Source organism: Arvicanthis niloticus, chromosome 1, assembly GCF_011762505.2.
Source record: "Arvicanthis niloticus isolate mArvNil1 chromosome 1, mArvNil1.pat.X, whole genome shotgun sequence".
NCBI classification, from domain to species: Eukaryota; Metazoa; Chordata; class Mammalia; order Rodentia; family Muridae; genus Arvicanthis; species Arvicanthis niloticus.
In genome coordinates this window covers 56322362-56350134 of record NC_047658.1, presented here as the reverse complement: position 1 = coordinate 56350134, position 27773 = coordinate 56322362, and the positions used below count along the sequence as shown (strand labels likewise).

Here is a 27773-nt window from a genome sequence, read left to right as displayed (position 1 = left end):
CCATGAGGTGCTGAGAAAAAGGTATATTCTTTTGTTTTAGGATGAAATGTTCTATAGATATCAGTTAAATCAATTTAGTTTATAATTTCTGCTAGTTTCATTGTGTCTCTGTTTAGTTTCTGTTTCCATGATCTGTCCATTACTGAGAGTTGGGTGTTGAAATTCCCCACTATTACTGTGTGAGGTGCAATGTGTGCTTTAAGCTTTAGTAAAGTTTCTTTTATGTATGTGGGTGCCCTTGCATTTGGGGCTTTGATGTTCAGAACTGAGAGTTCATCTTGGTAGATTTTTCCTTTGATAAGTATAAAGTGTCCTTCCTTATCTTTTTTTATTACTTTTGGTTGAAATTCTATTTTATTTGATATTAGAATGGCTACTCTAGCTTGTTTCTTGCGACCATTTGCTTGGAAATTTTTTTCTATCCTTTTACTCTGAGGTAGTGTCTGTCTTTGTCACTGAGGTGCATTTACTGTATCCAGCAAAATTCTGGGTCCTGTTTCTGTATCCAGTCTGATAGTCTACATCTTTTTATTGAAGAGTTGATTTCATTGATGTTAAGATATATTAAGGAAAAATGATTGTTGCTTTCTATTATTTTTGTTATTAGAGTTGGAATTATGTTTGTGTAGCTATCTTCTTTTAGGGTTGTTGGGAGATTACTTCCTTGCTTTGTCTAGGTTGTAGTTTCCTTCCTTGTGTTGGAGTTTTCCATCAATTATCCTTTGAAGTGTTGGATTTGTGGGAAGATATTGTGTAAATTTGGTTTTGTCATGGAATATCTTCGTTTCTCCATCTGTAGTGATTGAGAGTTTTGCTGGGTATCGTAGTCAGGGCTGGCATTTGTGTTCTCTTAGTTTCTGTATGATATCAAATCAGGATCTTCTGGCTTTTATAGTCTCTGGTGAAAAGTCTGGTGTAATTCTTATAGGTCTTCCTTTATATGTTACTTGACCTTCTTTCCTCACTGCTTTTAGTATTTTTTCTTTGTGTTGTTGCATTTGGTATTTTGATTATTATGTGATGGGAAAATTTCTTTTCTGGTCTAGTCTATTCAGGGTTCTGTAGGCTTCTTGTATGTTCATGGGCATCACTTTCTTTAGGTTAGGGAAGTTTTCCTCTATAATTTTGTTGAAGATATTTCTTGGCCCTTCAAATTGGGAATCTTCACTCTCATCTATACCTCTTATCTTTAGGTTTGGTCTTCTCATTGTGTCCTAAATTTTCTGAATGTTTTGGGTTAGGAGATTTTTGCATTTTGCATATTCTTTGACAGTTGTGTCAATGTTTTCCATGGTTTATTCTGCACATGAGATTCTCTCTGCTATGTCTTGTATTCTGTTGGTGATGCTTGCATCTAAGACTCCTGATTTCTTTCTTAGGTTTTCTAACTCCAGGGTAGTCTCCCTTTGAGATTTTTTTTATTGTTTCTACTTTTATTTTTATTTTATTTTTAGATCCTGGATGGTTTTATTAATTCCTTCACTTGTTTGGTTGTATTTTCTTAGAGTTTTTTAAGGGATTTTTGTGTTTCCTCTTTAAGGACTTCTACCTGTTTACCTGTGTTCTCCTCAATTTCTTTGAGAGTGTTATTTATGTCCTTCTTAAAGTCCTCACTCATCATCATGAAAAGTGATTTTAATTCTGAATCCTGCTTTTCTGGTGTGTTGGGGTGTCCAGGGCTTGCTATGGTGGGAGAACTGGGTTCTGATGATGACAAGTAACTTTGGTTTCTGTTGCTGATGTTCTTGCACTTGCCTTTTGCCATCTGGTTATCTCTAGTGCTACCAGCACTCACTGTCTCTGACTGGAGCTTGTCTTTCCAGTTATCTTGCTTGCATCAGAACTACTCAGAGTCCAGATGTCTCCATGATCCTATGAACCTGAGCTCCTGGGTGAACAAACTCCTGGGACTCAGGCTGCCTCTGGGATCATGAAATCCTGCTGCTCTGAGTGCAGAGGTTCCTACTTTGCTCTGAGTGCACTGGTTCCTCTAGGATGGCTCAGGTTATGGTGTCTTCACAAGAGCAGACCAGCTAGGTGTGTGCCCCAGCCAAAAGGACCAAGAGAAAAGTGAAAGGGGAATGGTATTCCAGAGGGGTCAAGGTTTTAATTTTTAATTGAAATTTTTAATTTAAAGTGTATATACAAATGCAGATAATAATATCTGAATTTAAATGGATGTTTCTGTTCACGTTCTCTCTCTCTGCATACATTGTTTTATTACTTTTCTACTTCATTCTATATATTCATTTTAAAGAGAGCATAAGAAGTTTAATATCATGCTTTGGGTGAACATATCCTAAGATGTAAAACTTTTCTGAATGCTCCTTTGACTTCTGTGTTTCTCAGGCTGTAGATAATGGGGTTTAACATAGGGGTAATGACTGAATACAACATAGAGATGAGTCTGTCTCTACCAGGAGAGTCTTGACTGGAGGTTGGGCGCATATAGGTAAATATAGTTGTGCCATAGAACAAGAAGACTACAAGAAGATGGGAAGCACATGTAGAGAAAGCTTTGCGCTTCCCTTCCACTGAACGGATCTTTAGGATGGTCGACACAATGTATATGTAGGAGATCAAAGTGATCAGAAAAGCACCAACCCCAAAGATAAATCCTATCACGAAAAGAAGCATTTTTGCCATATAGGTGGATGAGCATGATAGGGCCACCACAGGTGGAATATCACAGTAGTACTGGTTAACTCTATTAGACTTGCAGAAAGACAGGCTGAAGGTGGCCATTGTGTGAACAAAAGAGTTCAGAAACCCGGCTGCCCAAGTCCCAGACAACAGCTGCACACAGCGAACTTTGGTCATGATGAGGGAGTAACGCAGAGGGAAGCATATGGCCACATAACGGTCATAAGCCATCACAGCCAGCAAGAAAACTTCGGTCCCAGCTAGGGCCACCAGGAAATAGAGCTGCAAAGCACACCCAACAAAGGAAATGCTGTGATCCTCAGTCAAAAGATTCTTGAGTGTCTTCGGGACAGTAGCTGATGGGCAGAATATGTCCAGCAAGGACAGATTTGCCAGCAGGTAATACATGGGCGTTTGAAGCTTTCTCTCAGTCACAATGGCCAACAGGATGACTCCGTTTCCCAGTAAAGTGATCTGATAGATGATGAGAAAGGCCACAAAGAGTGGATAGCGCACTTCAGGGAGGTCAGAGAGCCCTATGAGGATGAACTGCGTCACTGTGGTAAGATTGTAGACATCCATCTGTTCTCACTTAAAGGGTGTTTCTAAGAGAAATGAAAGCAAAGAATTCAGGTTAGGGTGGCAGGGTAGAGAGCTCTGGGACAACAGCAATACCAGACTAATAGTCAATATAATTGCTCCACTTCAATTATGGATTTTAGTAATGAGCATTTCTGTCTAAATTTTTGTGTATTCATGCTCTTGTTTAAAATATTCATTTTCTGTTTGTCATCTCTAAGAAGTTCTCTGAGACCCTAACGAGAACTTGAAAGTATATCTTCTTCATTAGTCATTAGCAAACCTTTTATTATATATTACTCATGAAAGCCGATGGATTTCTCACATGCCCATAGACATTTGCTTAATTTAGACTTATCTCAATATCCTGTGCCTTCTACAGAGGCAGATCATAAGCTGGTCTGTTCCTCTAAAAATTCCACAGTCCAAAGGCCTCCCAGGAGATCTGCTGGATGCAGGGTAACAGGTAAGGGTTCCCCCAAATAACCAAAATAACTGGGTACACTGATAAACCCAGTAGATACGGGACCCATTAAATCTGCTTGAACTCCACCCCTTTCCAGCCTATACTTTCTACCAGGGCAGATCATGATCTTATCATCTCTTGTAAAGACCCCCCACAGTCTGAAGCCCTCCCAGGAGATCTATTCCACCCAGGGCAACAGACACCACAGTCTGAAGGCCTCCCAGCAGATCTGCTGTAGGACAGTGAAAGGCATCCTGGTTCTTGGTTGAGCAAAGGCTAGACACTCTGGTGACCCTGAAGGGAGAGAAGGCACTTCACCCTGGCTCCTGGGCACCCAGTTCCTGTCACATAGCTACAGCCCCCCACAGCCCTCCATAGATCTGTGGCTATCAGTCACATAGGAGCAGAAACCCAAGCCCCTCCACAGATAGAGGAAGTGACCTATGATCACATAGCCTCAAGACAGATTTCCATTTTAATGAGCTACATAAAGGCCTGGGGAATTAGTCAACAAACTTTCCTTCCCAGACACTCTTCTCTGCAAAAGGTTTTTAACCTCAGGCCCTCCCTGAGAAGTGGGATACAGTTGTACTTACCACTTTCCACCATGACAATAATGCCTTAAAACCATGGACTGCCTCTTTTCATTGGAATCCACTGTGGGGAGCACTGAAGAAGGCTTTTGCCTAAAGAGCCACCATCTAATCTCCCGTAGAAGGCCTCCCTTTGCTCCCAGTCACAGCCTCCACCAAGCCAAACCCAAGCCAGCTACCTGCCAAGGAAGCCAAGGACTCATCCCCACAGGATCCAACTGGAGCACTCCCCTCTTCTTTCCCTCTGCCCAGGGCTAGTTCCAGCCTGTGGGCCCCCATTCCATTCTCAGCTATTCTGGGGCTTCCAGTGGTACCTGGGTGCCCAAGAGCCTGAGAACCAGACAGCCCCAGCCACCCTGAACCAGCTCCTGTTGTCCCTGGGTCCCCAGACTTTGCTCCCCCTAACCTGGAGAGTGTCTCACAACTTCCCCACAGCCTGACACCTGCCCACTGATAGTGTTGGGTAAGCATGGCCAAACTCCCTAATCCTTCCTGCCTGAGCAGCTCGAGCCCTGTGGCAGAGCAGAAGTGGGACCACACTAACCCTACAGTCTGCTCCACCCAGGGCCATAGTTCATCAGTTTGTCTGCCCTCCTGAAGACTCCATAGTCTGAAAGCATCCCAAAGATCTGCTGCACCCAGGACAACAGGGCACATCATCAGTGTATCTGGCCCTCTGAAGACCTCACAGTTTGAAGGCCTCCCAGAAGATCTGTTGCACTCAGGATAACAGATCTCATAGGCCGAAAGCCTCCCAGGAGATCTGTTGCAGCCGGGACAACAGACCCAACAGTCTGAAGGCATCCCAAGAGATGTGCTACAGATAGGGTCACAGGTCTCCTGGAAGACCTGCAGCAACCCAGGGACACGGGAGAGGCAGGATACAGATAGAGACACCAGGCCAATTAATACTAGAGATAACCAAATGTTGCGAGGCAAGCACAAAACCACAAGCAACAGAGGTCAATATACTTTGTCACCATTAGAATCCAGTTCTCCTACAATAGCAAGCCCTGGATACCCCAAGACACCTGAAAACAAAAATGCTGACCTAAAATCCTATCTCATGAAGATAGTAGAGTCCTTTAAAGAGGATACAAATAACTCAATGAAATAAATACAAGAAAATACAAGTAAACAATTAAAAGCCCTTAAAGAGGAAACAAATAAATCCCTTAAAGAAATACACGAAAACAGAATTAAACGGGTGATGAAATTGAAAAAAAAAAAAAAAAAAGTGGTCTAAGATCTAAAAAGGGAAGTAGAAACAATAAAGAAAACAAAAATGGAGGCAACACTGGAAATGGAAAAACTACAAAAGAGGTCAGGAGCTACAGATCCAAGCATCAACAACAGAATACACGAGATAGAAGAAAGAATCTCAGGCATAGAAGATACATTAGAGGCTATTGACACAACAGTCAAAGAAAAGCATCTTAAATAAATAGTATTGGTCTAAATGGAAGTCTGTATGTAGAAAAAAGAAAATAGATCCATATTTGTCACCTTGCACAAAGCTCAAGTTCAAATGGATCAAGGACCTCAACACAAAACTAGATACATTGAATGTAATAGAATGGAAATTTGGAAAGAGCCTTGAACTCATTGAAACAGTGGGAAAATTCCTAAACAGAACTCAAATGGCCCAAGCTATAAGATTAAGAATTGGTAAGTGGGACCTCATGAAAGTAAAAAGCTTCTGTAGGGCAAAGAACATAATAGGATAAAACAGCAATCTACAAATCGGGAAAAAGTCTTCAATAACCCCACATCTGACAAAGGGATAATATCTAACGTATAAAAAGAACTCTAGATGCTTATCTCCAAAAAAACCAAACAACTTAATCAAAATATGTAGTATAGAGGTAAACAGAGAATTCAGAACAGAGGAAACTCAGATGACCAAGAAGCACTTAAAAAAAATGTTCAAAGTCCTTAGTGATCAGAGAAATGCAAATGAAATTGTCCCTCAGATTCTACCTTACACCAATTAGAATAGCTAAGATCAAAAACTCAGGTGACAGCACATGTTGACAAGAAAATGAAGAAAGAGAAACACTCCTCCATTCAGGGTAGAATTGAAAACTGGCACAACTCTGGAAATCAATCTGGAGGTTCCCCAGAAAATTAGAAATAGATCTACCTGAAGACCCAGCTATACTACTGTTCAGCATATACCCAAAAGATGCCCTACCATGCCACAGGGGCATGTGTTCCACAATGTTCATAGCCAGGAGCTAGAAACAATCCAGCTGTCCCACAAAGGAAGAATGGATACAGAAAATGCAGTTCATTTACACAATGGAATACTACTCCACTATCAAGAACAAGGACAACATAAGCTTTGCAGGCAAATGGACAGAACTAGAAAATATCATCCTGAGTAAGGTAACTCAGACCCAAAAGGACATGCATGTTGTGTACTCACTACTAAGTGGATATTAGCAAAAAAAAAAAAAAAAAGAAAAGTACAGAATACCCAGGATACAATCCAAACAACTCAAAAAGGTTAACAAGCCGAAGAGACCAAGTAAGGATGCCTCAATGCACGGGGGTGGGGGTGGGGGGCAGAAAGAGAGTGGGATCTGGTTTGGAGAGGTGACAGGGAGGGAAAAGGGAGAACATGGTCAGGTATTGGGGATTGGGAACAGGAGTGAATCCCTGAAGGCCAGCAGAAAGAATGGAAACAGGCGACTGCAGGTGGTATAAGAAGTGGTATACCCTCTAGAATGTAGCAGAGACCTAGATGGTGAGAGACACTCAGAACTCAAAAGGAGGGACCTTAGATGACATTCCCAACAGTGGGAACTTGTAAAGTCCACCATCAATAGAAAGACAAGGCATCAAGTGGAGGAATGGTGTTACCATCCCACAGTCAAAACTCTGACTCAGAATTGTTCCTGTTTAAAATAACTGCAGGGACAAAAATGGAGAAGAAACTGAGAGGAAAGACATTTAGTGACGGGCCCAAATTGGGATCCAGCTCAAGTGGAGGCTCTAAGGCCTGACACTATTGTTGATGCTATGGTGTGCTTACAGACAGGAGCCTAGCATGGTTGCCCTCTGAGAGCGCCAACAACAGCTGAAAGAGTCAAATGCAGATACTTATACCCAACCAATGGACAGAAGCCGGGGACCCCTGTGATTGAAATAGGTAAAAGCTGAAAAACCTGAGTATGTGAGTGACCTCATAGGAAGACCAGCAGTCTCAACCAGAGTAGACCCCCAAGATCTTGCAGACACTGAACTGACTGATTAGTCAGCATACACTAGCTGGTAAGAGGCCCCTGACACAGAAGAAGTCTGGCCTCAGTGAGAGAAGAGGAGCCAACCATCAAGAGACTTGAGGCCCCAGAGAGTGTGAAGACCTGACAGGGTGTGATGGGGTGGGGGTGATGACATTCTCTTAGAGACAAGGGGAGGAGGAATGAGATGAGGAACTGTCAGAGGGCAGACCAGGAGAGGGATGATGACTGGACTATTTAAAAAATGATTAAAGATAAATATTTTAAAGTTTAAAAAATAATAGGAACTTATAGAACACCAAATAGATTGGATCAGAAAAGAAAGTACCCTTTGGCACATAATAATCAAACATTAAGCATATAGAACAGGCTTGTTGAGTTCTCTGGAGCAAGCAGAACTGCCCTGAGTACCCTGCTATTCCAAGGATACATCCATTTTCATGCCCCCTCTCCTTCCACCTTCATCCGACTTGCTGAACCTGAACCATAGAGGTAATCTTACCTTTCCCCACCTATGTTCCTTGTGTGCTGAGTTCTCTGGAGCAAGCCAGGCTGCCCAAAGCAGCCTGATACCCTAGGGAACTTCCATTCTCTCTTGACCTCTCTGCCCACTTTCATCAGATGTTCAGCTCCTGAACCATGCAGACCTGAAGATGCTGAACAATAACAGGCCTTCAAATCAAGAACCATGCAACCCAAGGATACCCATTAGATGCCTGCAACCAAGTCCTACACCAATAACCAACTAGGTTTACCCCCTTGCCAATACCTACTACAAAAGGATCAAAACCATCCAGATGACTAGAGGTCCTTGAAAGAATACAATCAATCAACAAAATTCAGGTCACTATGACACCTTCTACTGCAACATTTGGATATCCTAACACAACCAAAGCACAAGAAAATGACCTTAAATCCAATCCTGTAAAGATGATAGAGGCCTTTAAGAAGGATGAACAACTTCCTTAAATGAATAAATAAATAAATAAATAAATAAATAAATAAATAGTAATTAATTTATTTTTTTAACTTTTAAATATTTTGCCTGTTTGTATCATGTACCCAATCTTAAATATTTGAAGTAAAAAAAAGAGAGAGAAAGAGAGAAATACAGGAAAATACAATCAAACAGGTAGAAGGTTTTAAAGAAACAAATAAATGCAGGATATACAGGAAAATACTGTTAAACAGCTGAAAGAAATAAAACTGTGCAAGACATGAAAGTGGAAATAGAAGCAATAAAGAAAACAAAAATTGATGAAATTCTGGAGATGAAAAACCTAGGCAAGAGAACAGAAACAACAGATGCAAGCATCACCAATAGAATACAGGAGACAGAAAAAAAGACTCTCAAGTGTAGAAGATATCATAAAGGAAACTGCTATATTTGTCAAAAAAAAATGTTAAATCTAAAAATTTCTAACACAAAACATCTAGAAAATCTGTAATACCATGAAAAGATCTATCCAAAGAATAAAAGGAATAAAAGAAGTTGGAGGTCCAGCTCCAAGTCCCAGAAAATATTTTCAACAAAATCACAGAAGAATATTTTCCCAACCTAAAGAAAGAAATGCCTATAAACAATCAAGAAACTTGTAGAATATAAATTAGACTTGATCACAAAAGAAAATCTATCTTGATCACAAAAGAAAATCTATCTGGCACATAATAATCAAAACACAAACTCTACAGAACAAATAAAGAATATGAAAAGCAGCAAGGAAAAATGGCCAGGTAACATGTAAAGGCAGATCTATTAGAATTACTCTCATCTTTTCCAAAAGGACTCTCAAAGGTAGAATGGCCTGGACAAATATGTTGCAACCTCTAAAAAACCTCAGCTACCAACCTAGACTACAATATCCAGCAAAACTCTCAATGACCAGAGATGAAGAAAAGAAGATATTTCAAGTCAAATCCAAATTCAAACAATATCTATCCACAAACATAGCCCTACAGAAAATACTAGAAGAAAAACTCCAACCCAAGGAGTGTAACTACATCCAAGAAAATATAAGAAATAATTAATTGCATACCAGCAAATACAAGAGAAGCACACATACACATAAATATTATCAACATTAAAATAACAGAAAATAGCAATCGCTTGTCATTAATATCTCTCAACATCAATGGACTCAATGCCACAATAAAAAGACATAGGCTACCAGAGAAGATGGAAAAACCAGGATTCATCATTCTACTGCATACAAAAAGTGCACCTCTTTTAATATTCTTTCTTTGTTCTGTATATTTGGTGTTTCAATTATCATATGACAGGAGAAATTTGTTTTCTGCTTCTATCTATTTGGCTTTCTTTAGGCTTCTTGTACGTTTATGAACATCACTTTCTTTAAATTAAGGAAGTTTTCTTCTATAACTTTGTCAAAGATATTTACTGGCCCTTTGAGTTGTGAATTTTTGCACTCTTGTATACCTATTATTCTTAGGTTTGGTCTCTTCATTTTTTCTTGATTTCTTGGATGTTTTGGTTAGAAAATTTTTGCATTTTGCGTTTTCTTTGACTGTTGGGTCAATATCTTCTATGGTATCTTCTACACCTGAAATTCTCTCTTCTATCTCTTGTATTCTCTTGGTGATGCTTGTTGCTTCCTGAACAGAACACAAATGGCTCAGGCCCTAAGATCAACTATTGACAAATGGGATCTCATAAAATGAAAAAGCTTCTGTAAGGCAAAGGACCTTGTCAGTAAAACAAAATGGCAACCTACAGATTAGGAAAAGACCTTTACCAATCCTACATTTGATAGAGGGCCAATATATACAATACATCCAATATATACAATACATCCAATATATACAATATACAATACATCCAATATATACAAATAACTCAAGAAATTAGACTCCAGAGAACAAAATGACCCTATTAAAAATGGGATTCAGAGCAAAATAAGGAATTCTCAAGATGACACAGGCCAAGGACAAGAAAAGGAGCTGCTTGGCAAGAACCTGACATTGGCCAAGGGCAAGGAAATGGGCTTCAGGCATGAATCTAACATTAGGCTATAACAAAGAAGTAATTTTAGGCAGGAATCTCAATTTTAGGCTAGAACAAGGAAGTAGGCTTCAGACATGAAAATGACTTTGGGCTAGGTCAGGGAAGTTGGCTCAGATATTTTGGTCATTCTGATAAGCCCCTAGAAACAGTGATCATGGGAGTGTTCACGGAATTGTGTTTATTGCCTTGCTTGTTCTTTGACTATTTGTCTATTTGACATTTGCATGTAATTAAAATGGTATAAAAGCAAAAAGGAGGAGGGAGGATGGGATACGAGGTTTCTAGAGAGGGGAATGGAGAAAGGGGACAGCATCTGAAATGTAAATAAATAAAATATTCAATTAAAATTTAAATGAAGCAAATAAAAACAAAAATGAAACCAAGAGCTCGGGATAGACAAACCCTTAACCAAACTAACTAAAAGGCAGAGAGACAATATCCAAATAAACATAGTCAGAAATGAAAAGAAATTCTAGAATTCCAAGAATCATTAAGTCTTACTTCAAAAGCCGGTACTCCATTTTTTTTTTTTAAATCTCAATGAAATAGACAGTTTTCTAGAAAGATACTACTTACCAAATTTAAATCAATGTTAGGTAAACTATTTTAAAAACCCTATAACCCCTAAAGAAATAGAATTAGTCATTAAAGCAAAAAGAAAAAAGAAAAAAAAAGAAAAGAAAAAAAAAAACACCTCCTAGGGACAGATGGGACAGATGATTTTAGTGCAGAATTCTAGCAGATTTTCAACAAAGAGATAACACCAAAACTCCTCAAACTATTCCACAAAATAGAAACATAAGGAACACTGCCAAATTCATTCTATGAGGCCACAATTACCCTGATACCTAAATCACACAAAGACTCAACAAAGAAAGAGAGCTTCAGACTAATTTTACTTGTGGACATTGATGCAAAAATAGTCAATAAACTACTCACAAACTGAATCCTGAAAAACATCAAAAGCATCATCCATCATGAACAGGTATGCTTCATCCCATAGAAAAAGGGATAGTTTCATATATGAAAATCTATCCATGTAATCCACCATATAAACAAACTGAAAGGGAAAAAATACATAATCATCTCACTAAATGCTGAAAATGCTTTGGGCAAAATATAACACCCTTTTATGTTAAAAGTATTAGAGAGATCAGGAACACAAGACAAATACAAATCATATTCAAAGCAACATACAACAAACAAATATCCAACATCAAGATAAATGGAGAGAAAATTAAAGCAATTCCACTAAAATCAAGGAGACGCCAGGCTGCTCACTCTCTTGTATCTCATCAATACAGTAATTGAAGTTCTTGACAGAGCAATACAACAACTAAAGGAGGTCAAGGGGATAAAAATTGGAAAAGAAGAAGTCAATGAATTTCTATTTGTGAATGATATGGTACTACACATAAGTGACCCCAAAATTTCTATCAAAGAACTTGTACAACTAACAAACAGCTTCAGCAAAGTGGCTAGATAGAAAATTAAGTCAAAGAAATCAGTATTCCTCCTTTATACAAGTGACAAACTGGCTGAGAAAGATATTAGGTGGAAAATACCCTTTACAATAGTCACAAATAATAAAAAATATCTTGGTGTAACTCTAACCAAGCAAGTAAAAAATCTGTATGACAAGAACTTCAAGTCCCCGAAAAAAAATTGAAGAAGATATCAGATGGACAGATCTCCCATACTTATGAATACATAGGATTAACATAGTAAAATGACCATTTTACCAAAAGCAATCTACAGACTCAACATAACCCCCAAAATTCAAATGCAATTTTGATAGACTCACAGAGTGATTATCAATTTCATATCAAAAATTAATAACCCAGGATAGCCAAAACAATCCTGAACAATAGCAGAATTTCAGGAAGAACCATCATCCCTGACTTCAAGCTACACAACTGAACAATAGTGATTAAAAACTGCAATGTACAGCTTCAAAAACAGACAGTTTAATAAATGGAATTGAATCCAAGACCCAGAGATAACCCCTCACATTTTTTTGGACACTTGTTTTTTGATAAAGTAGCCAAAACAACCCAGATGCTCCTCAACAGAAGAATGGATACAGAAAATGTGGTACATTTACAATAGAGTACTACTCAGCTATTAAAAACAATGACCATAAAATTCGTAGGCTAATGGAAGAGACTAGAGAATATCATCCTGAGTGAGGTAACACAAACACACACACACACACACACACACACACACACACACACACACACACAACTTGAATCACTCACTGATAAGTGGATATTAGCCCAAAAGATCAGAATACCCATGATACACCCCACAAACCTTATGGAGCTTAAGAAGAAGGAAGACCAAAGTGTGAATGCTTCAATCTTACATAAAAGAGGGAACAAAATAATTATGGGAGGTAGAGGGAGGGAGTGAACTGGGAGGGAGAGAGGAAGGGGAGAATAAAAAACAGGGAACAGGATCAGGTATTGTAAAGGACAAGAGAGAAGTACAGAGGGTCAATAAATCAAATATAAATACGTAGCAGTGGAGGATGGGGAAGTAGGGGTGGCCACTAGAAAGTCCCAGGTGCCAGGGAAATGAGAGGCTCCCAGGACCCACCTGGGATGACTCTAGTCAAAATATGAAAGAAAGGGGAGAGAGAACCTATAGAGACCATCTCCAGTAGATAGGCATGGCCCACAGTTGAGGAATAGAGGCACCTACCAATCTCAAAATTGTTAACCCAGAAATGTTCATGTCCAAAGGAAAAAAAGACAGGAACAAAAATAATGGAACAGAGATTGAAGGAAAGGCCATCCAGAGAACACCCCACCTAGGGATCCATGCCATCTGTAGCCACCAAACCCAGACACTATTGCTGATGCCAAGAAGTGCTTGCTGACAGCATTCTGGTATGGCTCTTCCCTAAGAGGTTCTACCAGCACCTGACCAATACAGATGCAGACACAACCAACCATCGGACTGGGCATGAGAACCCCAATTGAAAGAGCTAGGGAAAGGACTGAAGGAACTGAAGAGGACTGCAACCCCATAGGAAGAACTAACCTGACCACCCAGAGCTCCAAGAAACTAAACAACCAACCAAAGAGTATACATGGAGGTATCTATGGTTCCAGATATATACATAGCAGAAGATGGCCTTATCTGCTATCAATGAAAGGGGAGGCCATTGGTCTTATGAAAGCTTGATGCCCCACCATAGGGGGATGCTAGAGCAGTGAGGCAGGAGTGGGTGAGTGGGTGGAAGAACACACTCATACAGGCAAATGGAAGGGGGAGTGGGGATGGGAAAGAATGACTGGAAGGGGTATATTATTTGAAATATAAATGAATGTTTAATTTTTTAAAAAAGGAAAAAAGAAGGCATCTTCAACAAATGACGCTACTCTAACTGGATATAACATGTAAAAGAATGAAAATCATCTCATACTTATCACCCTGCATAAAATTCAAGTCCAAATGGATCAAGAACCTCAACACAAAACCTGAAAAACAAAATCTCATAGGACAGACAGTGGGAAATACCCTTCAATGCATTGATACAAGAGTCAAATTCCTGAGCAGCAAACCAAAGGCCCAGGCTCTAAGACGAACAATTTATAAATGGGACCTCATTAAACAGCAAAGCTTCTGTAAGTCAAAGGATACTGTCAATAAGACAAAAAAGCAGCCCACAGATTGAGAAAGGATCTTCACCAACCCTACGTCTGACAAAGGACAAATATCTAACATTTGTAACAAACTTAAGAAGTTAAACACCAACAACCCAAATAACCCAATTAAAAATGAAGCACAAAGCTAAACAGAATTCTCAGCAGAGAAATCTTGAATGGCAAAGAAGCAAGAAATGTTTAAAGTATTTAGTCATCAGAGAAATGCAAATCCAAACAACTTTGAGATTCCATCTTACAGCAGTCAGAATGGCTAAGACCAAAAACTCAAATGAAACCACATGCTGAGGTGGATGTGGAACAAGTTTTACACATTAATGAAGAGAATGCAAACTTGTACAACCACTTTGTAAATCCATTTGGTCAATTATCAAAAATCTGGGTATAATTCTACCTACAGACAGCCAAAAGATGACATATGCACAAAAGATGCTCCAACGTCCCCTGAGAAAATTGCTCAAATATGTTTATAGCAGCTTTATTCCTAAGAGCCAGAAATTGGAAAAAAAAACCTTGATGTTATCAACTGAAGAATGGATTTTTTTAAAAATGTGGTACATCTATACAATAGAATATGCTTCAGCTACGAAAAACAAATACATCATGAATTTTGCAAGCGAATGGATGGATCTTGAGAATATCATCCTCAGTGAGGGAACCCAGTACCAAAAAGACATGCATGGTATGTATCACTTGAAATGAGGAATGGAATGGTTGTGGAAGGCAGATGGAGGGAGGAATCAGGATTGGAAAGGGGATTGAGAGAGATGTGGTGGGGTTTGGGGTCATATGTGGAGAGTAGCAGTGGAGATGGCTAGATGGCCATAAGAAAAATTGGAAATCTGCAATGATAGCAAAGAAGAGCTAGAGACCTGAGATGGGGAGAAACCCAAGAATCAATAGTGGTGTCTTTTGCCATGACTCACAGCACTGAGGATATAGAGCCTGGGGAGGCTTCCTCCTCTGGCCAGACAGGAACCCCAGTGAAACCATAGGGACACAAACCCCTCACAAAACTTTAGACCAAAAATTTATCATGACTACAAAAAATGCAGGGATTACAGATGGAGCAGAGCCTGAGGAAATGGTCAATCAATAACCAGCCCAACTTGAGATCCATCCCATGTTCAAGCACCAATCCTTGACATTATTAATGATATTCTGTTATTCCTACATGCAGGAGTCTAGCATGGCTGTTCTCTGAGAGGCACCATCCACCAACTGACTCAGAAAGAGGCATATACCCAGAGCCAAACAGTGGATGAATCTTGGGGACTTTTATGAAAGACTTGCAGCCCTGAAGAAGATAGGAACTACACAGGAAGTACTATAGAATCAACAACCTGAACCACTGGGGTTCTCAGAGACTGAACCACCAACCAAAGAACATACATGGACAGGACTTAGGCTTTCCCACATACATGTAACAGATATGCAGCTTGGTCTCCATGTGGGTCCTGAACAACTAGAGCAGGGACTATCCCAAAAGCTGTTGCCTGCTTGTGTGATATGTTTTTCTCACTGGGCTGCCTTGTCTGGCCTCAGGGAAAATACCTAGCCTCATAAAGGCTTGAAGTACCAAGGTGAGGGAATACCCAGGGTGTACCACCCATTCAGAGGAGAAGAGGAGGAGGGATGGGGAAAGGGTTGTGGGAGGGAAAGATTAGGAGGGGACCAGTAAAGTGAAAAGGTAAAAAGTAAATTAATTTTTAAAAATATCACAGAAAAAAGTAGAAACATTACTACATCTTGAATCACAAGTTGATCCTCACACACTAATTGTCAATATACCAGTCTCACCAATAGACAGGTACTCCAGACAAAATTTAAAGAGAGAAATGCTAAAGCTAACAGTCATTATAAATCAAATAGACCTAAGATATATTTACAGAACAAATGACCAAAACAAAAAAGAATATTCCTTCTTTATAGCACATAATGGAACTTTCTCCAAAATTGACTTCTTCAAAATTTACATACTTGGACACCAAGCAAGTCTCAGCAAATACAAGAAAATTAAAATACCTCTCTGCATCCTATAAAACTGCCATAGAATAAAGCTGGATATCAACAACAGAAAAATTACAAACTCATAAAAACTGAAAAACTCATAAAAACTCTCTACTAAAAGAAAAATGAGTTATGACAAAAATGAACAAAAGTGAAAGACTGGCTAGAATTAAATAGAAATAGATGAACACACCCAAGCTTACAGGTGTTTGGGACTGGTTCTAATGCTTTAATTTAATCTGGAAGCTGCATGGTCAAACACTGAAGGTCCTTGCCCCCAACAGTTTTTGATAAAGATGCCAGCAGACAATGTCTGGACAGAGAGAGATGGGGCAGGACCTTTAGATTTGCAAGGGCTAGCAACTGGGAAAAAGAAGAGGAGAATCGCCATAACTTGGGGGAGAAGGATGGGACATAGGAGCTGCAGGAGAGAAAGCCAACCAATCAGCCATATGAGAATTCATGTGGGTGACCATTGGCCACTTCCCCATTTAGGCCTGGGGTAGAAGGAGAAGGTTTAGGAGTGCCCAGTCTTTGACAAAGTCACAGGATTTCAAAAATAAGCTAATGTGTGTGTCTTTCATTCACAGATCCAAATAGTTCCTGAGTAGGTAGCTAGAAGCATGCAACCTACTGGGAGCACAAAGGGTGTAGCTAAACTCACTACTACACACAGGATACAATGAAAGCAGTTCTAAAAGACAAGCTCATAGCATTAAATGCCTACATTAAAATAATAATATAAAATAAAAAACTGGAGAGATCTCAGACTAACAATAGCATATCTGAACACTCAGGAGTGGGAGGAGGAACAACTCCAAGAGGAATTAGAAGGCAAGAAATAATAAACCTCAGGACAGAAATAAATAAAATTAAAACAAAGTGAATACAAAGAACCAATGAAACAAACTGTTGGTTCTTTAGGAAAATAAAACAGATCCACAAACCCTTATCCAAAATAACTAAGAGAGAGAGAGAGAGAGAGAGAGAGAGAGAGAGAGAGAGAGAGAGAGAGAGAGATAGAGAAAGAGAGCTACCAACTTAGAAGTGGAAAGGAGGCTATACAAACATATAGAGTGGAAATCTATAAAGTCATAGAACATATTGAAAAATCTGTATTCCATGAAACTGGAACATCTAAAAGAAATAAATAATTTTATCAGTAAATACCACTTACCAACATTAAATTGAGATCAAATAAGCAATGTCACAATAGATATCCTAGTGATAAAAAGACAGTAATTAAAATTCTCCCAAATAACCCAATTAAAAATGCAATGCAGATCTGAACAGAACATTTTCAATAGAGAAGAAATAGTTGCAAAGTTCTTAAAGAAATGTTCCAGGACTCCAGGTACATATGTAGCAGAACATTGACTTATCTGACATCAATGGGAGGGGAGGGAGGCTTGATGCACCAGCATAGTAGGATGCTAGAGGGGTGAAGTGGGGTGAATGGTTGAATGGGTGAAGGAGCACCTTCATAGAGACAAAGAGGAGGGGGGTGAGGAGGGATGGGATGGGGGTTGGTGGAGGGGTAACTGAGAAGGGGAATATCATTTGAGATATAAACAAAATATTAATTAAAAATAAATAAATAAATTTTTAAAAAGAAATGTTTAACATCCATACCCATCAGGAAAATACAAATGCAAATCAAAACTACTCTGAAAGTCTATCCCATACCTGTCAAAATGTCTAAAGTCAATAACACAAGTGGCAGTGAATTCTGACAAGGACATGGAGGAAAGGAACACTCTGTTTGCGGGAGTGCAAACTTGTACAGACACTATGGAAATCAGTTCTTCAAAAGGATGAAAATTAATCCACCTCAAGATCCAGCTATATCACTCTTGGGCATACACCCAAAAGACACTTCATCCTACCTCAATGACACTTGATCCACAGTATATATTTCTGCTCTATCCATAATAGGCCAGAAGTTAGAAACAACCTAGATGTTAGAAGAATTAATAAAAAATGTTGTACATTTATACTCGGCTGTTAAAAAAGAAAACACAATGACATTATGAAATTTGAAGGCAAATGAAAAAGTCATCCTGAATGAGGTAACTCAAGATCCAGAAATATAAATATGGCTTCTATTCATTTGTATGTGGACATTAGCCATTAAATAATTACTAAGTACTATCTAATCCTAATCTAATACTAATACTAGTCTACTATCCATAGTCCCTTAGGGGTTTGATATAGAGAAACAAATGAAGGGGACACATGGATCTCCCTGTGATAGGAAAGTGCAATAGATTTTATGGGTGAACTGGGGTAAGGGGATGGGTACAAAAGAATGAGGTGTGTAGGGGGAGGTAAAATGGGGTTGAGAGGGGATGCAAGAAAAATCAGCTAAAATTGCATTTGAGGAGTGTTGGAGTGATTTTTTTTTTTTTTACAATGAGGGAAGATTTATCTCTGTCCTTCCTTGTCTAAGGCACCTTCTGATGGGTTAAATTTTTTTTAAAAAAAACTATGGCCTACAGTAAAATATAGGATAGTAAGGTTGGATATTCTCCAGAGAGAAGGGAGCTCTTAGAAAGAGAGAAGAGCAGGAAATTCACCACTGAGATGAGGAAGAATTCAGATATAAAAAACTGAGGGAAAAAACCTGAGAGTAACCAGCTATGCAGCAGACATAGAATATGTGTACAAACAGGTAACTATAAGTTAAGAGGTAGTTATAGAGTAAGCCTAGCTCAAGGACAAAGCATTCATTAATAAATATAAAGTCCCCCATGTTGTTATTTAGGAGCAAGGGTAGGCATAGAAAAGTCCAAATGGGTACAGAAGAGAATATTAAAACCTAGTGCAGTGGAAGCTTCCTATAATATATACAGGCAATTCTAATGACGTCTCCAAATAATGAAGGAAACAAGTTCCAACTGGCCATCGCTTGTCAATAGATAAAGCTTCTATTATCAGGACTATATCATAGCCAATAGAATTATTGGCCAAAGTTGTCCTATGGAAATGCCCAAACCACCCAGTAAGTTGTCAAGTTAATAAGTTGCCCTCTGCAAAAAGACAGCAAGACCTCATTGCAAACTCACATTCTTATTGAAAATAGCACTCACACAGTTCATTGAACATGGAAAGGTAAAGCTGGTACCTATAAAGAGCCTTCTTCCAATCTTCTGGACTCTTTGGTAAAGGATATTCTGCTGGCTACCAAAAGTAAAACATAGGCCCCAACCTGGCCACAAAACCTCTGATTTGCAATATGTCTGCATGTAAATATGCTAGGGCAATGGTAGCACAAAACTTGTGGGAGAAACTAACAAATGTCTCATTTGAGTAAAGGCTCACTCCGCAAGACCTAACCCATACCTAACACCCCTTAGATGATGAAGAACCAGACACAAGATACATAAGACACCCAGGGTAAAACCAAACACAAATACTCTCAAAATCAAAGGGAAGGAAAAAAATGACTCCTAATGATTTTCTGCTATACTCACAGATCCATGCCTTATTCAGCCATCATCAGAGAAGGTCCTCTTGCAGCAGATGGAAACAAATAAAAATACCCACAGCTAGTCATTAGACACACACACACATACACACACACACACACACACACGAGTGGGAGAGAGGGGAAATAGGTTTCTGCTATATACAAAAAAATCAAGTTAGTTGCTAATTAAACAAAATAAAAGATAAACCTTAAGTCTTAAATCTTAGCATAGATAAAACCACATTTGATTTATTGGAACATTACTAAAACAGTATAGGTAAATTTTACTTTTGACATAGGTCACATTACACACACACACATATGCATGTGTGCATATCAGCAAATTAAGCAAATAAACTGGCCAAAAAAAATACATCAGTAGATAAAACAATCACTTGAATGAAAGATTTATATCAGGAGTTTGTAGAAAATATATTATTTCTCCTTATCTATAGGGAATCATGATAACAAGAACTTTAGAGAGACTATGCACATTTTACCCTCAGCCTGACTCTTTTAAACAAAAACTATAGAAAATTCATTAATATTCTGTTTAAACATGGAATATAGTAAATTCATCAATAAATATACCTGTTTGTTTGAAAATAATTTCACTAATATGTACTCATCATAAAAGAGAGTATATTGTTATTTTACACTTAGGTTTTTGAAAGTACTCAATAAAACACATGGCCTTGATATTTACAGTGCAGAACTTGTTCATGTGAAGAGAGTGCCTGTTTTTATCTCAACAATCTTATCTTTCTACTTTAAACATAAGTAAATATTAAGCATTTTCAATGAATTAGAAAAAAAGTTATATGCTGCCCATCATATTATTTCAATGTTTATGCAATATGCCTAATGTACAGAGAAATATGTTTTTAAATAAAGATTCCAAAAACTTTTACTAAATGCAATGTATGTGCTTGCTTTGTGCAATTCTTGATATAATACATAATTATACATAGGAATTGACACACATGACTAGCATTAACTCTCTGTTAGAAATTACCTAAAATTCACATTTTTTTACTCTCATTTTCTCTTACCATGCTCAATATGGTAAATATCAAATATATGATGCTTTGCTTTTCCAAAAAACATTCAAGTTTCTGCTACATACAAAAATCAACTATTAGTTAAGCAAAAATAAAAGATAAACATTAAATCTTAGCATAATCAAAACTGTATTTGATTTATTTGAACATTAATAAAATATATAAATAAATTTTGCTTTTAAAGTGCCTCACATTACCAGATTTTTTGTAAAAATCAGCAAATTAGAGCAAATGATCTGGCCAACAAATTACATCAGTAGATAAAACATATCACCACTTGAATGCAAGATGTACATCAGGGGTTAGTACAACATTATATTATTCCTGCTTCTCCTTAGGGAATCATAACAAGAACTTTAGAGAGACTATGCACATTGGTATTAACCTGATAATGGGATCACATAGATAATTAATTTAATATAAGCATTAAAGTAATTCTATAGCACAAAAGGACATTTTAATTTCTTATACTTGCCTAGCAAATGTGTTCAAACTGTGGCATTCAGTCAATAATAGATATAAGAAATAAATTTATAAACTTCATCAAATAATTATTTTGGTTGCTTTTAAACTCAATTGAATTGTTTGGGGGTAAATTAAATAAATGATAATTCATGACCCAATGCTTTAAAAAAGTGATATGCTTTGTAGAATACGGTAAAATAAAATATGGTGAAACAACGTCAATGAATAAATGTATGCCAATGAATTTTTCAAAATATAATTGAATTATTACATTTCCAAAAATAATATTTTCATTGTTGAATTAAACTTTACAATTTTTATGCATTAGTAGACAACACATCTTGTAAATGCCATGTCATCCACATGACCATTAAACAGCTCAGGCCCACTCTGACTTGAAACACATTTCTTGTAACTTGATTCCTAATGACACAATGAGCTTATATAGATAAATGACTAGTTGACAGATAGATGGTAGATAAATAAATGCTGAGCAGTCATTTTGCTCTTGAACAGGACCTGAAATTTGTTCCCAGAATTGGTGATGATGGTTTGTAACCATCTGTAACTCTACTTTTAGGAAATTTGATATCTTCTTCTGATCTCCATGGGCACCAGGCACATACATGATACATATGCACACATGCAAGAAAAACATTAATACACATAAAAATAAAATCTAAAACATGCCTTTTAAAAAAATGGTAGATATAAATAGATAAGATATAAGATATCATATAAGTAGATACATAAGAGATAATAGATTTGTTCTTGAGATTAGTGAATCTATAAATATTAAATATTGATAAATGTTATAATGTTTCAATTTTGTATAAATTTTCAGATAAAATAGAAAAATTATAAGTATTTTTATCAAATATAATGTAGCCAGTTATGGTGAGTAGTCAATCCCAATGTCCTGTGTTGATTTGGAGTTTTGTTGGGCGTCTCTGACCAATAACTCCTAGGTGTCTCATACATTGTTTTGTGATTCTCACTTAATGATCCATATCCTAAGGGATTAACTATATACCTTCATATAAGATGGTATTTTTAAAGTCATTATTGTTGTTATTATTATTATTATTATTATTATTAATATTTCTCTTATTTTTAAAATGATAATTTGTAAGAATTTAATTCTAAAATACTAACTGAATGTACACAAAGTAAATTCAGACCAGTGGAAAATATGGTTTTAAAGGGCACATATCTCCAAAATCAAAGAAATTTCAAAGAACAGAGAAACATGGATACGGACAAAATATAATCCTCCTGATTGAGAAAATGTTGCAAGACCCAATTAATACTACTCGATTGATCCTGGTAGCAGCTCTTCCTACTTGTCTCAATGCTTTATATTCCTGAATGAAAGACACACACTGCCTTTATATTTTGATATGCCTAAAACAGCTCAATGGCTGGCCCACTTCCTAACCTCCAATGTTTCTAATTTATTACTTACTATAATCTGTATTTTACCTTTTACCTGTATGCCATTGGGCAACCCTCCTGGGGCCATTTTTCCCTAGCTTTTACAGGTAGACTGTCTCCCTGTCCTGCACCTCTCAGGCATGATGTCTCTCCTTTGCTCTCATCACAGCAGATCTCCCTCTTCCTCCCCTTTCCTTGGTCCCTTGCTTGGGAATCCTAGAAGTTCTACCTCTGTCTCCCTTCTCAGCCTTTGGACACAGGCAATTTTATTTACCAATCAAAACCAACCGGGAGCAGGGTTCCCTCAGTCTTATGTGCAGGACACTGCAAACCGATTTTTGGATAGCATAAGTAGCATGAGATTACAAGCATCTACAAGAAAACATTTTCACTAACCCTTCATCTGACAGAAGGATCATATCCAAAATACATAAAGAACTCAAGAAGTTAAACTTAAAAAAACAAATAAGCCAATTAAAAATGGGGTACAGAACTAAACAGAGAACTCTCAACAGCGGAATCTTGAATGGCCAAGAAGCACATAAAGAAATTTTCACCATCCTTAGTCATCAGGGAAATGCAAATTGAAAGAATCCTGAGATTCTACCTTCCATCAATCAGAATGGCTAAGATCAAACTCTCTACTCACAGAATATTCTGGTGGAAGATGTGGAGAAAGGGCAACACTCCTCCATTGCTGAGGGTATTATAAACTTATAAAACCACTCTGGAAATCAATCTGACAGTTTCTCAGAAAATTGGCAATACTTCTACCTAAAAACCCAGCTATACTGCTCCTGTGCATATACCCAAAAGAAGCTCCACCATACCCCAAAGACATGGGCTCCATTATATTCAAAGCAGCTTTATTCATAATAGCCAGAAACTGGAAGCAACCCAGATGCCCCTTAACTGAATAATGGATACAGAAAATGTTCATTTACACAATAGAATACTATTCAACTATTAAAAACAAGAACATCACAAATTTTGCAGTCAAATGGGTGGTATTAGAAAATATCATGTTGAGTTAGGTAATCTAGACCAAAAAGGACATGTGTTGTATCTAAGCACTGATAAGTATATATTAGCAACAAAATTTAGAATACCTATGATACACCACGCAGATCCAAAGAAGTTAAACAAGAGAGAAAGCCCAAGTAGGAATACTTGAATCACACTTAGGAGGGGAAACAAAATAGTCATGGGAGGAAGAGAAAGGGAGAGAAAGACTTTGCTGGGAGAGGGGAGGGCAAGGGAAATATGGGAGCAGGATCAGGCAAGAGGAGAGACAGGAGTTCCAGTGCCAAGAGAATGAATGGAAATATGCAGCTGCCAGGATGGAGGTAGGGTGATTCTCTAGGAAGTTCCAGAGACCCAGAATGAGGGCAGTTTCCAAGAATCAATGCAAGTGACCTTAGCCAAAATGTCCAACAGTGAGGATATGGAACCTGAAGAGACAAACTCAAGTAGCCAGACTGGACCTCCAGTGGAGAGATGAGTACACCAACCCACAAACAAAACTTCTGACCCAAAATTGGTCCTGTCTAAAAGAAATAGACAAAGATGAAGCAGAGACTGAAGGAATGGCTGACTAGTGACTGGCACATTTTGAGACCTATCTCCCTCACACTATTAATGATGCTATGCTGTGCTTGCTGACAGGAGCCTAGCATAACAGCCCAATGAAAGGCGCTATCCAGCAGCTTACTGTAGATGCAGATACACACTGAGACAAACTTTGGATGGAGGTCCAAGACCCCTGTGAAAGAGTTAGGGGAAGAAATGAAGGCCCTCAAGGAGATGGCAACCCCATAAAAGACCAAAATTATCCATTAACATGGACCCCTGGGAGCTCCCATTGACAGAGCCACCAACCAAAGAGCATACATGGGGTGGTCCGAGGCTCCCGAGCATATATTTAGAAAAGGGCTCCTATTTCTGGCCTCATTGAGAGAGGATGTACCTAATTCAGCAGTGACTGATTGCACCAGGGTGGGAATATACAGAGACTACCCTCTCAGAGGCAAAAAGAAAAGGGGATGTGGAAGGCACTCTGCAAGAGAGGACCAAGAGGGAGCATCATTTGGGATGGAAAGAAGAAAGAAAGAAGGAAAGAAAGAGAGAGAGAGAGAGAGAGAGAGAGAGAGAGAGAGAGAGAGAGAGAGAGAAAGAAAGAAGGAAAGAAAGAAAGAAAGAAAGAAAGAAAGAAAGAAAGAAAAGAAAGAAAACCAAAAAAAGAGCACCCCAATTCCCAAATAACAACTCAAATGGTATGATGGTATATTTTATTAATAAATTCCAAGGCCATAAACTAGGCTTGTTCCCTGACTTTGTTCCCTGACTAGCTCATTTTATATATATATATATATATATATATATATATATATATATATATATATATATATATGTGTGTGTGTGTGTGTGTGTGTGTGTGTGTGTGTGTGTGTGTGTGTGTGTGTGTAATAGTATAACCGTTTATACTATTCTATGTCTGCCACATGGCTAGTTACCTCTCTTCAGTTTCATACATCCAACTTCCCCCAAGTCTAGATAGGAATGTCCCTTCCCTCACTATTGCCCAAAGTTCCTCTCTCTCTCTTTCTGCTGGAGTCTCATCTTTTAATCCTGCCTGAGTTATTGGTCATCAGATTTTATTAACAGGTGATGCTTCCACATAATACACAAGAGATCATCCATACAGCCATCATATTACTTACTGTTTGTCTTCTTGGAAACCTAGATATTCTCTCACAAATGGCTGGAATGTGCACAAGAATTAAGTTTTTTAGAATCAATTAAATTGTAGTTTAGAAGTGCAATATATTTTTACTCTAGATATAAGCTCAGAACGCTGATATCATGGATACATTGAATTGGAATTTCAAGTAAGATTTATTAAATCAGACTGCAGTCTTTGAACCATGACAGATATGTCCTTAATTTATATTTTTGCCACAAGAAGTGACAAACTATTTCTCACTTATCTCCAGATCTATCATCTTTCTATGATCATGATTCATCTCTCAGCTACATAATATTAAATTAGTAATTTATCAAAATACAGATTTTAAGTAAATTATGTCATATTGAAAACTGTTTTCTATTGTTTGTGTTTAAAGGTTCATTTACCAAGATATTCCTTTTTTCTTAAAAAAAAAAATGTCTGCATGAGAGTCTCATTCACCACCATGCTGAACAGGCAAGATGCCACTGCCATGAGCAAGTATGTAATGGAGAGATGGAAGAGAAAGAGAAATGAAACATTAAACATTATGAAGACAGGTGGAACTGAAGATGTGAGGGTAGTGAGGAACAGCCTAATGTGAGTAACCTGTGCTTCTACTTGAAGCTATTAATGTCCTAGCCCATGCTGCCTCTGGGAGCTATGCTGGATCTGTGGCTCTGCAGCAGCATAGGTCCGTGTTGATGTCCATGGTCTATCTTACCACCAAAGGTCATGCGGATGTCCCTGATCTAGGCTGCCACTTAGGGTCACTTTAACATCTAAGAGCTGTGCAGAAATGGCCTTGCACCTCATTGGCCCCTACCTCTCACCTTGGTAGTGTAGGAAATCTAGCCTTGGTGACATTGTTGCAGAAAATATGGCCCTGCCTCTCACCAGCTGTGGCACTCAGGAGAGCTGGCTCCATCCCTCACTGGACCTGCATTGGCATTGATTTGAGACACTTTGTCCAGCCGTCAGACTAACCAAATAAGCTACCACCCAGGCCCAGTTCCAGGGCTTTGAGTTGGCCCAGCCAAACATCTTCCCCATCTATGAACTGTGGGTACATCTAAATTAGCTGATCCTGAAAAACCAAAGCTGCAGAATCTTCATGACACAGGGTAACAACAGGATGTCTAAGAAGAGTCTCATTGAGAATCCAGAATTGATGGTATAGCAGAAGCCAGGGACCTCAAATTAGACCAGTGACTCATTGCAATAAACATTTGCAAGTAAAGATATTTAGACAAAAGGATATACTGTGAGAGACACCACAATACATTGCAGTTTCCATGGCAAGATTTTTTTTAATCTTGCTTTTTTCGTCCTTTTTTTTCTTTTTCTTTTGTTTTTATTTTGTTTTGTTTTATGGGAAAGGTTGCAGGGCAAAAGGTAGATATAGATAAATATAGATATAGATGATAGATAGATAGATAGATAGATAGATAGATAGGGAGGTGAGATGAGTATGATTGGGGTACATGAATGTGAAATTCACAAAGAATCAATAATGGTTTTTTTATCTTTACTTTTGAATTTTTCTTTTTTATTTATTTTTTATTGGACATTTTATTTACATTTCAGATGCCATCCCATTTCCCCTCCCTAAAAAACCCCTATCCCATGCCCCCTTCTCCTTTTTGCTTTTATACAATTTTTTAATGTTAATCAGGAGCTTTATAAGTTTGGTAATGCTCAATAACAAGATGCCCATACAATTAGAAGTGTAACCCAATACCCAACTTAGATAACTTAGATATATCAACTATCTTTGAATGGCAGAGACATGCGAACATCTGCCTCCATGTTCTCTCTCTCTCTCTCTCTCTCTCTCTCTCTCTCTCTCTCTCTCTCACACACACACACACACACACACACACACACACACACACATCTCATTGTTCCTCCTCTCCTCCTCCTTCTCTTCTTACTCATCCCTCTTCCTCTCCTTGCTCCTCCCATCTTAGCTCCTCCTACATATCACCCTTCCTGTTAAAATTTTTCTCTTAAAATACAATTAGAGCATAACTATACCAATTTGTGTCAGTAAGGTACAAGTTAGACCTAATACCCAGTCCATCATTTTGCTGACCAACCAGAACCTCTGTCATCTCTCCTAAATAAAAGACTTAGTTCTGAACCTGGCTTTTTTCTTGGCTTTAGAATGAATGTCAGCTGAAAAATATCCTATCAAATCTTTTCTCTCAAAGTAAATAGCCGGGACTGTCTATGAGACTATAAGTCTTCAACCCTGTCAGAAATCCAGAATGACTGAGTTAACTGAAATTATGGGAAGCACAAAGCATAGCTTCTAAAACTTAGCCAATTTATAGACACCACTGAACACCTAGAGAATCCCTATACTACAAAACATCAGAGCATCC

The 27773-nt window shown here is 38.1% G+C and overlaps 1 protein-coding gene across 17 annotated transcripts; it reads right to left on the bottom strand.

Moving 5' to 3' along the window:
* Positions 1-2087: 2087 nt before the first annotated feature.
* On the bottom strand, positions 2088-21079 carry LOC117717939 (olfactory receptor 5V1-like). Of its 17 annotated transcripts, none has more exons than XM_076937334.1 (6): positions 20960-21079; positions 20754-20819; positions 19706-19742; positions 18119-18186; positions 17410-17453; positions 2088-3248 (listed from the first exon to the last, which is right to left on the bottom strand). In XM_076937334.1, exon 6 carries the CDS (start codon positions 3223-3225, stop codon positions 2278-2280), a length of 948 nt encoding a protein of 315 aa, XP_076793449.1. In that variant the 5' UTR covers positions 3226-3248; positions 17410-17453; positions 18119-18186; positions 19706-19742; positions 20754-20819; positions 20960-21079; the 3' UTR covers positions 2088-2277. The 17 variants fall into 17 exon arrangements, with proteins under 17 accessions (XP_076793449.1, XP_076793438.1, XP_076793418.1 ...); XM_076937323.1 differs by having other exon boundaries at positions 19706-19744; positions 20754-20816; positions 20960-21039; XM_076937303.1 differs by lacking the exon at positions 17410-17453 and having other exon boundaries at positions 19706-19744.
* Positions 21080-27773: the final 6694 nt, after the last annotated feature.